Source organism: Scyliorhinus torazame, chromosome 5 (assembly GCF_047496885.1).
Source record: "Scyliorhinus torazame isolate Kashiwa2021f chromosome 5, sScyTor2.1, whole genome shotgun sequence".
NCBI classification, from domain to species: domain Eukaryota; kingdom Metazoa; phylum Chordata; class Chondrichthyes; order Carcharhiniformes; family Scyliorhinidae; genus Scyliorhinus; species Scyliorhinus torazame.
This window is the reverse complement of record NC_092711.1, coordinates 101063936-101077971: the sequence shown is the minus strand read 5'-3', so window position 1 is coordinate 101077971 and position 14036 is coordinate 101063936. Positions and strand designations below refer to the sequence as shown.

The 14036-nt window shown below is 47.2% G+C and overlaps 2 protein-coding genes across 3 annotated transcripts; one reads left to right on the top strand and one right to left on the bottom strand.

Moving 5' to 3' along the window:
• Positions 1–6713, top strand: LOC140419220 (uncharacterized). 2 transcript variants are annotated; one of them, XM_072503008.1, is made up of 2 exons: positions 1–114; positions 742–6713. In XM_072503008.1, exon 2 carries the CDS (start codon positions 1111–1113, stop codon positions 2083–2085), a length of 975 nt encoding a protein of 324 aa, XP_072359109.1. In that variant the 5' UTR covers positions 1–114; positions 742–1110; the 3' UTR covers positions 2086–6713. The 2 variants fall into 2 exon arrangements, with proteins under 2 accessions (XP_072359109.1, XP_072359110.1); XM_072503009.1 differs by lacking the exon at positions 1–114 and adding an exon at positions 121–387.
• Positions 6714–6800: 87 nt separating this feature from the next.
• LOC140419221 (BTB/POZ domain-containing protein 17-like) lies at positions 6801–8172 on the bottom strand. Its single transcript, XM_072503010.1, has one exon. The coding sequence runs from the start codon at positions 7811–7813 to the stop codon at positions 7037–7039; it is 777 nt and encodes a 258-aa protein (XP_072359111.1). The 5' UTR covers positions 7814–8172; the 3' UTR covers positions 6801–7036.
• Positions 8173–14036: the final 5864 nt, after the last annotated feature.

Here is a 14036-nt window from a genome sequence, read left to right as displayed (position 1 = left end):
CGAGTAATGGGATGAGGAGAGTCGCTCATTTGTCGCCTCTGCAGCGGGAAGGATGCGGAAACTCTGACGGAACGATGGAGCCGGATCTGGAGAGGAAGGGTTTCTAAACACCTGGTGAGGGCCTCAAATCCAGAATCAGACTCTGCAAGTCCCGTGATTCCAGCTCCGGGTCTTTATTTCCCCCAGACCGGGACAACGCGTTTTAAAATCAATGCCCCGCTCTCGGGCTGCGCCTGTTACTCGCCGCCCAGAGGAGTCTTTGGGCCATATATTTATATCCAGTGAGATGTCGCAGTCTCCGTCTCGTTACCTGAAGGAATTGCTTCGCCATTTGGTTTGCACTACAACCCCACACTCCCAATCACTGCCCAGTGTGGAGGGGGCTGGGTAAGTCAGAGGATCTGCTCCTGGGCCTGGTTAAAGCAGCAGCCTGTAGATCGGCAGGGGGTAACTCCGGCTGTCGGCCCCTGTTCTCTGGTCTTGTCGGTCCCTGGGTTGTCCTGGAGAGGGAGCGTGCGGTGTCTACCGGAACACTTGAGACCTTCCACACTGGCGGCCACCTCAGGGTGCAGAATGTCCCATAGACACTGGAAACAACATTCTGGTGTAGTTGAGAAGGAGGTTTGATTGGACTACAAGTTTGGGGAAACAAGAGAAAAACCCATAGAAACTGGAATTGTCTGTTCTGAATTTCTATCCTGTACTAATGGTAACACTGACACTGTCAATGTCTTTTACAAGGTACAAGAGGACGTTGATTTGCAGATGGGGAACTCAGACCAAACATCACATCAAGATCTGACAGAGTCACTTAATTCATCAGGACCTGAATATCATCGGTACTTGAATGTGGAAGGAGAAATGTTTGTTGGTTCTGTCAGTGGGAACAAATTTCAAACATCAGTGTGACTGGAAAAGCACCGAGACCCACACAACACACACCCGAGTGAGAGTGTTCCAGTGAACTGACTGTAGAAAGACTTTAACCAGTTACACAGCCTGAAAAAACAGCACATCATTCATAATGGGGAGAAACTGTACACGTGTTCGGTGTGTGGACGAGGTTTCCATTGATCGTCCAGTCTGGAGAGACACCAGGACTCAGACACAATGGAGAAACCGTGGAAATGTGGGGACTGTGGGAAGGGATTCAATTACCCATCCCTGCTGGAAATGCATCGACGCAGTCACACTGGAGAGAGGCCATTCACCTGCTCTGTGTGTGGTAAGGGATTCATTCAGTCATCCCACCTGCTGACACATCAGCAAGTTCACATTGATGAGAGGCTGTTTAACCAGTCAGACTGTGATAAGAACTCTAAAAGCTCCGACGACCTGGTCAAGCACCAGGTTGTTCGCACTGAGAGACAGTTCAGCTGCTCTCACTGTGGGAAGCTATTCAAACGATCACAGAATCTCATTGAACACGAACGCACTCACACTGGGGAGAGACCATTCACCTGCTCTGTGTGTGGGAAAGGATTCACACGATCATCCCACCTCGCTACTCACAGATTGGTTCACAGTGATAACAGACCTTTCAAATGTACTGAATGCGAGAAGAGTTATAAAACCACAAGTGATCTGCTGATACACCAGCGGGTTCACAACGAGGAGAGGCCGTTCAGATGTACAGTGTGTGGGAAGGGATTTACTCAGTTCTCTGGCCTCCAGAAACACCAGCGAGTTCACACTGGGGAGAGGTCATTCACCTGCTCCTTATGTGGAAAGGGATTCATTTATTTAACCAGCCTCCGATCACACCAACTTGTTCACTCAGATAAGAAACCTTTCAAATGTTCTGAATGTGAGAAGAGCTTTAAAACCACAAGTGTTCTGCTGAGACATCAGCGAGTTCACACTGGGGAGCGGCCGTTCACCTGCTCTGACTGTGGGAAGGGATTCACTCGCTCATCCCATCTGCTGACACATCAGCACACGCACACCGGGGAGAGACCGTTCACCTTCTCTGAGTATGAGAAGGGATTTACTCGGACAGCTCATCTGACGCAGCAACAGGTTGATAAATGTCTGCAGAGTTTGGATTCTGCTGTTATTGCTGCTGTTAATCACATCCAGCACTGAACCATGTTCATTCTGACTGTTGGAGTTTGCTTTTGCTGATGTTAATAATCCCTATAACTGGGCTGGAGTTTAATCTTCTGAATATATGTCAAGTGAACTAATATTGTTTCAGACACACTATTGAAACCTTCATTTCACCAGGATAAGAAGAGATTAATTGGTGTCCTGTTACTGACTGCTGCATTTTTGTGACCTTTCCTCCTTTCTAACTCGAGATTATTTCAGTTCTCACACCTTCAGTTACTCTCACAGCCAAGGCCCAGCTCTCCATCACTTCCAGTGTGTCTGAGTGAGCTTTGGCATCCAGGGGAGGTATTGGTAACAAACCCAGGATCACTAAACACAAAACCCAGTCATTTGTACTGGGGATCTGGTGAAGCACCAGGTTGTTCGGACTGAGGGGCAGTTAAGTTGTTCTCACTGTGGGAAGCTGTTTAAACAATCACAGAATCTCATTGAACATGAACGTAGTCACACTGGGATGAATCACATGAAGGTGGTCAGTACAAATGATACAAGGACATCCAGAAAAAGGATCCTTACAAACTTCTGCTCTGCGGACCACCTAGAATCATATCATATCTCTGGGAAAAGACTGCAGTCGACCAGCCCGTATGGAGGCAGCACTGAAATTAGTTCAGTTTGTTTCAATTTGTACTGATGTGCTTGTCTCCCAATCACTGAGGACAGTGATGTTTGTGGAGCCTCCTCCTCCTGTGATTTGTTTAATTATTCACCACCATGGAGATGTAGCAGGACTGCAGCTTTGATCTGAACTGCTGTGTGTGAGATCGCTTAACCCTGCCGAGAGCATGCTGCTTCTGCTGTTTAACATGTTTATAGTCTCCTGTTATAGGGTCACCAGATTGGAATCTGTTTCAGGGAAACCTGGTGCTGCTCCTGACATGTTCTCCTCCACTCCATGTTGAACCAGGGTTGGTCCCTTGGCTTGATGGTAATGGTAGAGTGAGGGATATGCTGGCCTATGAGCTTACAGATTGTGTTTAAGTATTGTGCTGCTAATGGCTCACAGTGCCTCCTGGATGCCCAGTTTTGATCTAGATCTGTCCTGAATCTATCCCATTTAGCACAGTGATAGACAGGACAATGGAGGCTATATTTTATATTCCAGCCCCCTTACAGAAAAGCCTTCCTAATTACTTGCCGTTCCTGCATGTTACCTTTCTGGGATTATTTTAGGACACCCAGTCCACTCTGTCCAGCAGCATTCTGCACTCCATTTAAATAATGTTCTGGTTTTTCTATTGCTGTCAAATGGGCATCCTCACATTTTCCCACATTTACTCCATCTGCTAAAGTTAATGTCCACTCACTTGAACATATCTGACCCTTTTCAGACTCTTTGTATCCTCCTTAAACAACTTGCCTTCCTACCTATCCCTGTATCAACAAGTTTGGCACAAACACAGTTGGTTCTTTCATTCACATCATTGATATAGGTTGGAAATAGTTGAGGCCCCGGCACTGATCCCTGCAACACTCCATTAGTTACAGTTTGCTAACCTGAAAATAGACAAGGATGCGCAGTGGTCCCAATATAATCATGGACAGATGAATCAGCGACCGGTAGGTTGGTGAGGATGAGGTCGAGTGTGTTTATCCTTCTTGGTTCCCTCACTACCTGCCGCATGCCCAGCCCAGCAGCGAGAGCTCCTTCAGGACTCAGACAGCTCAGTGGTGGTACCAAGCGAGTCTTGGTGATGGGCATTCCCCCACCCACAGTACCTTGAATGCCCACCCCATCCCTCCCCCCACCTCCTCAGTGCTTATTCCAAGTAATGTTCAACCTGGAGGAGTATTGATTCGGTGGCTGAAGGAGGGCAGTAATCGGCATGAGATTTCCTTGCCCATGTTTGACCCGACACCATGAGATTTCTTGGGGCTCAGCATCAATGTTGAGGACACCCAGGACCATATCTCACACTGTATACGTCCGCGCTGCTATCTCTACTCTGGTCTGACCTACTGGTGGGACAGGACATTTTGACAGGAAGAATAAAAGAGAAGCACATTATCTAAATGGTGAGAGAGTACAGAGCTCTTCAGTTGCAGAGGAATCTGGGTATCACAGAATCTACGGCATGGAGACAGGACCTTCGGCCCAAACTGGTCCATGCAAGTCCATCTAAGCTAACCCCATTTGGCCCATATCCCTCTAAATCTTCCTGATCCATGTATACACCTTTTCAATGTTGTCAATGTCCCTGCCTCAACCACTTCCTCCGGTAGCGGATTCCACATACGTACCACCCTATTAAAAAGTTGCTCCTTAGATTCCCATTAATTCTTTCCCCTCTTAACTTAAAGCTATGCCCTCTAGTTCTCGATTCCCCAACCCTGAGAAAATGACTGTGCATTCACCCTGCCCATGCCTCTCATGATCTTATACACCTCTATGAGATCACCCCTCAGTCTCCTACGCTTCAAAGAAAAAGGTCCTGGCCTGTCCAATCCCTCCCTATAACTCAGTCCCTTGAGTCCTGGCAACATCCTTGTAAATCTCTTCTTCACTCTCTCCAGTTTAATAACATCTTTCCCATAGCAAAGCAGCCAAAACTGAACACAATACTCCAGGTGCGACCTCACCAACGTCCTGTACAACTGCAACATAACTTCCCAACTTCTATACTCAGTGCCCTGACTGATGAAGGCCAAAAGCCTTCTTCACTGCCCTATCTACCTGTGACTCCACCTTTAGAGAACCGTGCACCTGAACTCCAAGATCCCTCTGTTCCATGATACTCCCTCAGGCCCTACCATTCACTGTGAAAGTCCTACCTTGATTTGACTTTCCGAAATGCAACTCCTCACACTTACTGTATTGAGCTCCATTTGCCATTTCTCAGCCCACTTCCGAGAGCTGATCAAGATCCTGCTGCAATTTCTGATAATCTTCCTCACTGTCTACAATATCACCTATTTTAGTGTCACCTGCAAACTTACTGATCATGCCTTGTACATTCTCATCCAAATCGTTGATATAGATAAGCAGATACAGCTTAATTGGGAAAGCTAACAGAATGTTGCCCTTTATTGTGAGGGGAAAGTTGATTACATAAATAGGGAGGTTGTGCTTCAGTTATCCAGAGCACGAGTGGGACGATAGCTCCAATACCGAGTATGGTATTGGTCCCCTTATTTAAGGAAGGATGGAAGGGTGTTGGAGGCAGTTCAGAAGTTTACCAGACTAATACCAGGACTGGGTGGGTTGTCTTCTCAGGAAAGATTGGGATTGTATCCCCTGGGGTTTAGAAGAGTAAGAGGCAACTTGATTGAAACATACAAGATCCTGAGGGGTATTGACAGGGTGGGTGTGGAGAGGATACATCCTGTTGTTGGAGAATCCAGAACTAGGGGTCACAGTTTAAAAATAAACTGTCACTCATTTAAAACGGAGATGAGGAGATTTTTTTTCTCTCTGAGGATCGTGTGTCTCTTCCTCAAAGTGCTGTGGAAGCCGAGTCTGCGAATATTTCTAAGGCAGATTTTTGGATTCTTGGTCAGTAAGGTGGTGATAGGTTATCGGGGGTGGCGGGGAGGTAAGCAGGATGCAGGTTTGAGGTTACTATCAGATCAGCCACAATCTGATTAAAGGAGCAGACACTAGGGGCTGAGTGGTCTGTTCCTGCTCCTTGTTTGAATGAGACATCGGCAATAAGGTGTGATCCACTGAGTATGACCATGTCAGCTTGTTACTGACTGGACTGTGGAGCTGTAGGCAAAGCCATGTTTAAGAATTAATTTTAGTTTATGTGTAATGGTCAGGTAATTGAATCATAGAATCTCTACAGTGCAGGAGGCCATTCGGCCCATTGAGTCTGCACTGACACTTGGGACGAGCGCCCTACCTAGGCCCACTCTCCCGCCTAATCCCCATTACCCCACCTAACCTTTTGGACACGAAGGGGCAATTTATCATGGCCAATCCACCGAATCGGCACGTCTTTGGACTGTGGGAGGAAACCAGAGCACCCAGAGAAAATCCATGCAGGCACCGGGAGAATATCGAAACGTCACACAGACAGTCTTCTGCCTCCCTCCCTTTTTAAACAGCATTGTGACATTCGCCATTTTCCAGTCCTCTGGGACCCTTCCTGCCTCCAGTGATTCCTGAAGGATCACCACCAATGCCTTGACAATCTCCTCCGCTATTTCTTTTAGAACCCTGGGGTGTAGTCCATCCAGTCCAGATGTGTTCTATTGAAGTATTAACCTGAGAAATTGTAATATAAAACAATACAGAGTCTAATGTCACAATAACTAAGACGGAGCCCTGTAATATAAATGGAAACATGGTCTTCAGTAGTAATAACAAAGACTGGGCCTGGTAAACTAAATATGTTTCATGTAGTAATTAATAAGGTCAGAATTATTTTTTTTTAATGATCTGCAATTACAGTTAGAATTACATTTTAAAATGCTGAAAAATAAATCGTGAAAATAATTAGTTATAATTATGGAATACATTTGCAAACAGTAATGGGTTTGCACACAAGTAGAGATCTTAGTTTTATTTGAAAAGTACCAGGAGACAAGGGTTCAGTTATGTGGAGCGATGAGAGATTTGTGGAATCATTCAACACAAAACAAGACCATTCGACCCATCATATCCGTGTTGTCTCTTTGAAATAGTTCTCCAGTTAATCGCACTCCAGGGCACTTTTCCTACACCTCTAATTTTGCCACTTTGAGTCTGTATCCAATTGCTTTTTGAACGTAATTATTGAAAGTAGTGATCCAGTCAGGCAGTGCACACCAACCAGATCAAAACTTCCGCCTGAAATAAACACCTCCTCATCCGGCCTCTTGCTCCTTTGCAGATGATCTGAAATCTGTGCATCCTCTGGTTCTTGCTGGTTGGAAGTTTCTCCCCATCCACTCCATCAAAACCCTTCCTGACCTAAACACCTCAATTCAACCTCGCCTGGATCTACTGACATTTCTCCCAGATGGTTTGTCCAATAAGGTGCAGCTTCAATGTGTCATTGCTGATGTAGTTCTCCCGCTCCGACAAGGGGATCAGATCTTTGATCTGGGCATTCCCCGAGTGCGGAACTTCGAGTGTCTTCATATCATTCACAAACCATACGCCATTGACACATCGGTAAAGCAGAATGCTCAGCTTGTGAGAATGTGTCTTCCCAGCTGGGTCACATTTGCTCACCGAGGCAGAGAGAGTGGAAAAGTCATCGTCCTGCCGAACATTCTCAGAACGCGGGTGATTGACCTTTGGCCGCTGGATTAACGTCCTTTGACCTTTTGGGGAAAAGGTAACATACCATTGAGTCTTCAGTTTGAAATTGCTGCTCGATAGTGATGACGAAATAGATTGTTTCCCCATCATGTCATATCCTTTGATGTCCCAGGCGTGGCTGAAACCTTCTGACGTATACAGCCTCATGGTAAATGGGATGGTGGTAATATCATGGTGTTGGCTGATGGCATCTGTGGGGAAAAGGTGCACTTGGTAGACCAGCAAACTTTCCTGGAGCGGGTAGCTGGAGATTGTCGCGGGCAGGCTTCCTCTGGCTTGGAGATCATACAGTTTCTCTGGGGGCAACATAGGGTAGCGAATGTGGTGCAGCATTTCCTCAGTATGGGCAGGATGCAGGGACAGCCAACTCACCAGGGCTTGGAAAAGGACCACTTCATCTTCCTCAATCAGGTCAGACCTTTGGAAGAGAGCAGAGAGTTGGTGGGGTTCCATCAATAACCAGTCTGGGGACTTTATGATGGTGCCAATGTTCCAGGCTATAGACCGGAAGCATTTCTCTTCCAGTTGGGTCAGGCCAATCAGCTTGGCATATCTCTGCCATGTGATGGCACGGTTGGAGGAGCCCAGGGCAGCCACATTGGCCAACAATAACTGCTGGCAGCTTTCTCTCAGCTCCTGGACGTTGTACTTTTCTGACAGAAGGTGAAGGGGAAGCACATTCACGGTGCTGAGGGTGACATTCCTGTTGTAGAGATACCTCAGGAAATGCTGGAAGTGATACAGGCACTCCTCTTCCTCAGTGAGGTGGACAGTCTGGTCTTTAATATCCGACCAATGCTCAGGGTCCTGAAGACATCACTGCGCACAACCAGGATGAACTTGTGGGCGTTCAGTGTGAGCGTTTTGTTCACAATCAGTTTGATGTTGCTGAAATCCTCCTTGTTGAACAGGGCACAGAGGGCATTCACGAAGCTGGTCTGCTGATCGAGACTCTCCAATGGCCCAGTGACACCCATCATCTGTCTGTGAAGTTCAGCACTAACTAACTAGGAGCAAGGAGACAGTGAGCAGGGATAATGGATACCAATGGAGAGCAGAATGTGACTAACGGAGCCTCTTTACCCCAGCCTTCACCCAGGGATCTGTACTGGGGTCTCAGACACTCACTACATTTCTGAACAAGTTGGGTGAAAGACTTTTTAAAATACATTTGGAATACCCAATTCTTTTTTTTCCAATTAAGGGGCAATTTCGCATGTCCAAATCACCTACCCTGCACATCCTTTTGGGTTATGGGGGTGAAACCCACGCAGACACAGGGAGAATGGGCAAGCTTTACACGGACAGTGACCCGGGACTGTGACTGAACCCGGGTCCTTGGTGCCATGAGACAGCAGTGCTAATCACTGCGCCACCGTGCTGCCTCTGTTCTAAGTTTGTTGATCACACTATGATGGCATAAAAATAAGTAATGTAGATGGGATAAGAAGGGGTGGCGCAGTGGTTAGCACTGCTGCATACTGCAGTGAGGACCCGGGTTCGATCCCGGGTCACTGTCTGTGTGGAGTTTGCACATTCTCCCCGTGTCTGCATGGGTCTCACCCCCACAATATAAAGATGTGCAGGGCAGGTGGATTGGCCATGCTAAATTGCCCCTTCATTGGACAAAAAGAATTGGGTAATCTAAATTTATAAAAAGATAGTAAATGGTATCAGAAGCTGGGAGAAAGTTACAAAGGTGCATTGTGACAGTTTAAGGGATTGGACCAAACTTTCCATTCTGAATGCTGGGAAGCGAGGAGCGGATAAGCAGAAAAATGTAAGCATCCAAATCTGCTCGACAGATAGAAAAATAATGTAACAAGAATATGGATTGTTGGCCTTTACCTGGGGGGAACTGGACTACAAATAGGTTGACCTTGTGTTTCAATGATAGAGAGATCTGGTTCCATCCATCTGGAGGCTGTGCTCAGTCCAACGCATCACAACACAGGAAGAATATGTATTGGCCTTGGAGGGTGCAGCACAGATTCACGGGAATGTTTAGAATAAAAGTTCAGACTCACTGAAGAAGAGGCATCAATCTCTCCTCCTGTACAAGGTATCATTTTAATCTTCCTGTTTGATATAGGATTGATTCTCTGTCTGTCTCTCTGATGTGCTTTGTCACAACCTCTCTATCCCTCTATCATTGCCTCTTTGGTTGTCTTTTTCTCCGTCATAGAATTTACATTGCAGAAGGCAATTCGGCCCAGAGTCTGTACATAAGAACATAAGAATTAGGAGCAGGAGTAGGCCATCTGGTCCCTCGAGCCTGCTCCGCCATTCAATGAGATTATGGCTGATCTTTTGTGGACTCAGCTCCACTCTCCGGCCCGAACACCATAACCCTTAATCCCTTTATTCTTCAAAAAACTATGTATCTTTATCTCAAAAACATTTAGTGAAGGAGCCTCAACTGCTTCACTGGGCAAGGAATTCCATAGATTCACAACCCTTTGGGTGAAGAAGTTCCTCCTAAACTCAGTCCTAGTACTGGCCTTGGAAAGAGCACCGTACTTAAGCCCAGGCTGCCACCCTATCCCTGTAACCCCACCTAACCTTTTGGATATGAAGTGACAATTTATCATGGCCAATCACCTAACCTGCACATCTTTGGACTGTGGGAGGAAACCGGAGCACCCGGAGGAAACGCACGCAGACACGGGGAGAAAGTGCAAACTCCACACAGACAGTCACCTGAGGCCCTGTAGCTGTGTGGCAGCAGTGCTAACCACTGTGCCGTCCTCCATACCTGCCTGGCTATGTCTCCCTTTCCTGTCTCTCCAACTCTCTGTATCTCTCTATCCCGGTCTCTTCCACTATCTCTGCTTCTCCTACTCCATACCTGTATTGCAGTAAGATGCTACAGTAAAGTCAGAGTTCTCACCACTGATTTAAACGTTTGAACGAACGACACTCTACTGGAGCAGGCAGGAATCTTTAGCTCCTTACTTTCACTTCCTGGTTCTGACGCGATTTCTCAGTGATCGGGAACAATAAATTCCACCAATCCCACACAGGAGCCACCAACATAAAACCCTCAAAAACAAACTTAAAGACAGAAAGAAAAACTCCCGAGGGACATCACAGGTATGCAATATCAGGCAAAACAAAATGTTTACCAAACCAAAGGGGAGGTAAGAGCAGAATCTGGATCAGTGAAGTGGGTTTAACACCCAGCTCTCCCTCAACATCACTTCTCTTGACCCTCTCCACTGACTCCAAAATCTCACACTCGGTTCTGACACCCAATTGGAAAAATGAATAATTCATATATAGATATATAATTGCATTAGAAGCAGTTCAGAGATGGTTCACTGGACTAATTTCTCAGCTGAAGGGCTTATCTTATGATGAAAGGTTGAACAAGTTGGGCTTGAACCCACTGGGGTTTATGAGAGACAATCTTACAAAAACATGGAAGATGCTGAGGGGACTCGATAGGGTAGTTATCTGGAGGCAGTTTCCTTTTACGGGGAAGATTAAAATTAGTGGACATTTCAGAGAGCTCCCTCTTAAAACAAGATGTGGAGATGCCGACGTTGGACCGGGGTGAGCACAGTAAGAAGTCTTACAACACCAGGTTAAAGTCCAACAGGTTTGTTTCAAATCATTAGCTTTCTGAGCACAGCTCCTTCCACAGGTGAATGAAGAGGTGGGTTCCACAAACACATATATAGACAAAGTCAATGATGCAAGATGATACTTTGAATGGGAGTCTTGGCAAGGAATTAAGTCTTTACAGGTCCAGATGGCACAACAGGAGAGAGGTATAATCACAGGTTAAAGAGGTGTGAATTGTCTCAAGCCAGGACAGTTGATAGGATTTCGCAAGCCCAGGCCAGATGGTGGGGGTGAATGTAATGCAACATTAATCCAAGGTCCCGGTTGAGACCGTACTCATGCATGCGGAACTTGGCTATCAGTTTCTGATCGGCGATTCTGCGTTGTCACGCATCCTGAAGGCCGTCTCGGAGAACACTTACCCGAAGATCAGAGGCTGAATGCCCTTGACTGCTGAAGTGTTCCCCGACTGGAAGGGAACATTCCTGCCTGGCGAGTGTCACGCAATGTCCGTTCATCTGTTGTCACAACCTCTGTAAGACATGTCAGATCATTGACATGGATACCCCATTACACGCGAGAACACCACCCACCAGGTACAGGGCACATTCTTGTGCGACTCGGCCAACGTTGTCCACCTCATACGCTGTAGGAAAGGATGTCCCGAGGCGTGGTACATTGGCAAGACCATCGAAAAAGTCTCTATAATCGGTGTGACTGCCTTGGTGTCTCAGCAGGTTGGATGAACAAGTTAATCCCTTCCCACACACAGAGCAGGTGACCGAATCTCTCCATTGTGAACACGCTGATGTCTCAGCAAGTTGGATAAATCTCTGAATCCCTTCCCACACATGCAGCAGATGAATGGCCTTTCCCCATTGTGAATGCGCTTGTGTGTCTGTAAGTGGGATGACTGAGTGAATCCCTTCCCACACTCAGTGCAGGTGAATGGCTTCTCCCCACTGTGAACTCGCTGGTGTCTCTGCAGGTTGGATGAATCACCAAATCCTTTCCCACACACTGGGCAGGTGAATGGCTTCTCCCCGGTGTGAACTCTCTGATGTCTCAGTAGATCGTACGACATTCTAAATCTCTTTGTGCAGTGACAGCAGCTGAACGGTCTCTCCTCAGTGTGAATGTCTGCATGATGGTCCATCAGTGCAGGGTTTAGAAAGCAACTCCCACAGTCAGAGCATTTAAAATGTGTCTCATTGCTTTGGGAGCCTTGTCGTTGCAACAGACTAGACGACTGAGTTAATCCCTTTCCACACATGGAGCAGGTGAATGGTCTCTCCCCAGTGTGAATGTGACGGTGTCTCACCAGGTTCGATAACGGAGTGAATCCCTTCCCACACTCCGAGCAGGTGAACGGTCTCTCCCCAGTGTGAATGTGACGGTGTCTCACCAGGTTCGATAACTGAGTGAATCCCTTCCCAGACTCGGAGCAGGTGAATGGTCTCTCCCCAGTGTGATCGTGACGGTGTCTCATCAGGCTCGATAACTGAGTGAATCCCTTCCCAGACTCGGAGCAGGTGAATGGTCTCTCCCCAGTGTGATCGTGACGGTGTCTCACCAGGCTCGATAACTGAGTGAATCCCTTCCCACAATCCGAGCAGGTGAACGATCTCTTCCCGGTGTGAATGTGACGGTGTCTCACCAGGCTCGATAACTGAGTGAATCCCTTCCCACACTCCGAGCAGGTGAATGGCCTCTCCCCAGTGTGATCGTGACGGTGTCTCACCAGGTTCGATAACTGAGTGAATCCCTTCCCACACTCCGAGCAGGTGAACGGTCTCTTCCCAGTGTGAATGTGTTGGTGTTTCAGCAGGTGGAATGAGTGAATGAATCCCTTCCCTCACTCGGAGCAGGTGAACAACGCCTCACCTGTGTGGAATCTCTGGTGATTCCGCAAGGCGGATGACCGAGCGAATCCCTTCCCACACTCAGGGCAGGAGAACGGCCTCTCCCCAGTGTGAACCCGCTGGTGTGTCAGCAGGTTGTATGAATCACTGAATCCCTTCCCACACTCAAGGCAGGAGAATGGCCTCTCCCCAGTGTGAACTCGCTGGTGCCTCTGCAGGGTGGATGAATCAATTAATCCTTTTCCACACACTGAGCAGGTGAATGGCTTCTCTCCGCTGTGACTGCGCCGATGGGTTTCCAGCTCACAGGGAGCACGGAATCCCTTCCCACAGTCTCCACATTTCCACGGTTTCTCCATGTCGGTGGCTGTGTCTCCAGGTTAGATAATAAGTTGAAGCCTCGTCACGTGTGAGGTCTCTCCCCGCTGTGAATTGTGAGATGATTTTGAGGCTGTGTAAGTGGTTGAAGCTCTTTCCAGTCAGTAAACTGGAACACTCACTCGGGTGTAGGTTTATCTCGGGGCTTTTCCAGTCACACTGATGTTTCCACAGTCAGTTCACTGGAACACTCACTCGGGTGTGGGTGTATCTCGGGGCTTTTCCAGTCACACTGATGTTTCCACAGTCAGTTCACTGGAACACTCACTCGGGTGTAGGTTTATCTCGGGGCTTTTCCAGTCACACTGATGTTTCCACAGTCAGTTCGCTGGAACACTCTCACTCGGGTGTGTGTTGTGTGGGTCTCGGTGCTTTTCCAGTCACACTGATGTTTCCACAGTCAGTTCACTGGAACACTCACTCGGGTGTGGGTGTATCTCGGGGCTTTTCCAGTCACACTGATGTTTGTAACCCTTTGAAGCAGACAGAACACACAAACATTTCTCATTGTAGATGCAAAAGCCGATGATATTCATGTCCTGATGAATCGAATAACTGTCAGATCTTGTCTTGATGTTTGGTTTGAGATTTCTGTCTGCAAATCCTCACTTCTAATATCCTGTGAAAGGAATTTACAAAATTCATTCGTGAGAACAGGATAGAAATGCAGAACAGACAATTCTAGTTCCTGTGGAACATTCTTTCCTCCCTCAATCTTCAAAATCTGCAAATCTCCAGACCACACGGTCTCCCTCGTTTCCCCCCTGCAATATATACACTCGCAATTCTCCTGAAGGTGCTGATTCAAGCTGTTGGACAGATCCATGCTGACTACCTCCTGTCCTAGACTCGGAGATCACAGGAAATGG

Bases quoted from the DNA above. Each gene is read 5' to 3' on its own strand.
- LOC140419220 (XM_072503008.1), top strand. From the start codon at position 1,111: ATGGAGAAACCGTGGAAATGTGGGGACTGTGGGAAGGGATTCAATTAC.
- LOC140419221 (XM_072503010.1), bottom strand. From the start codon at position 7,813: ATGGAACCCCACCAACTCTCTGCTCTCTTCCAAAGGTCTGACCTGATT.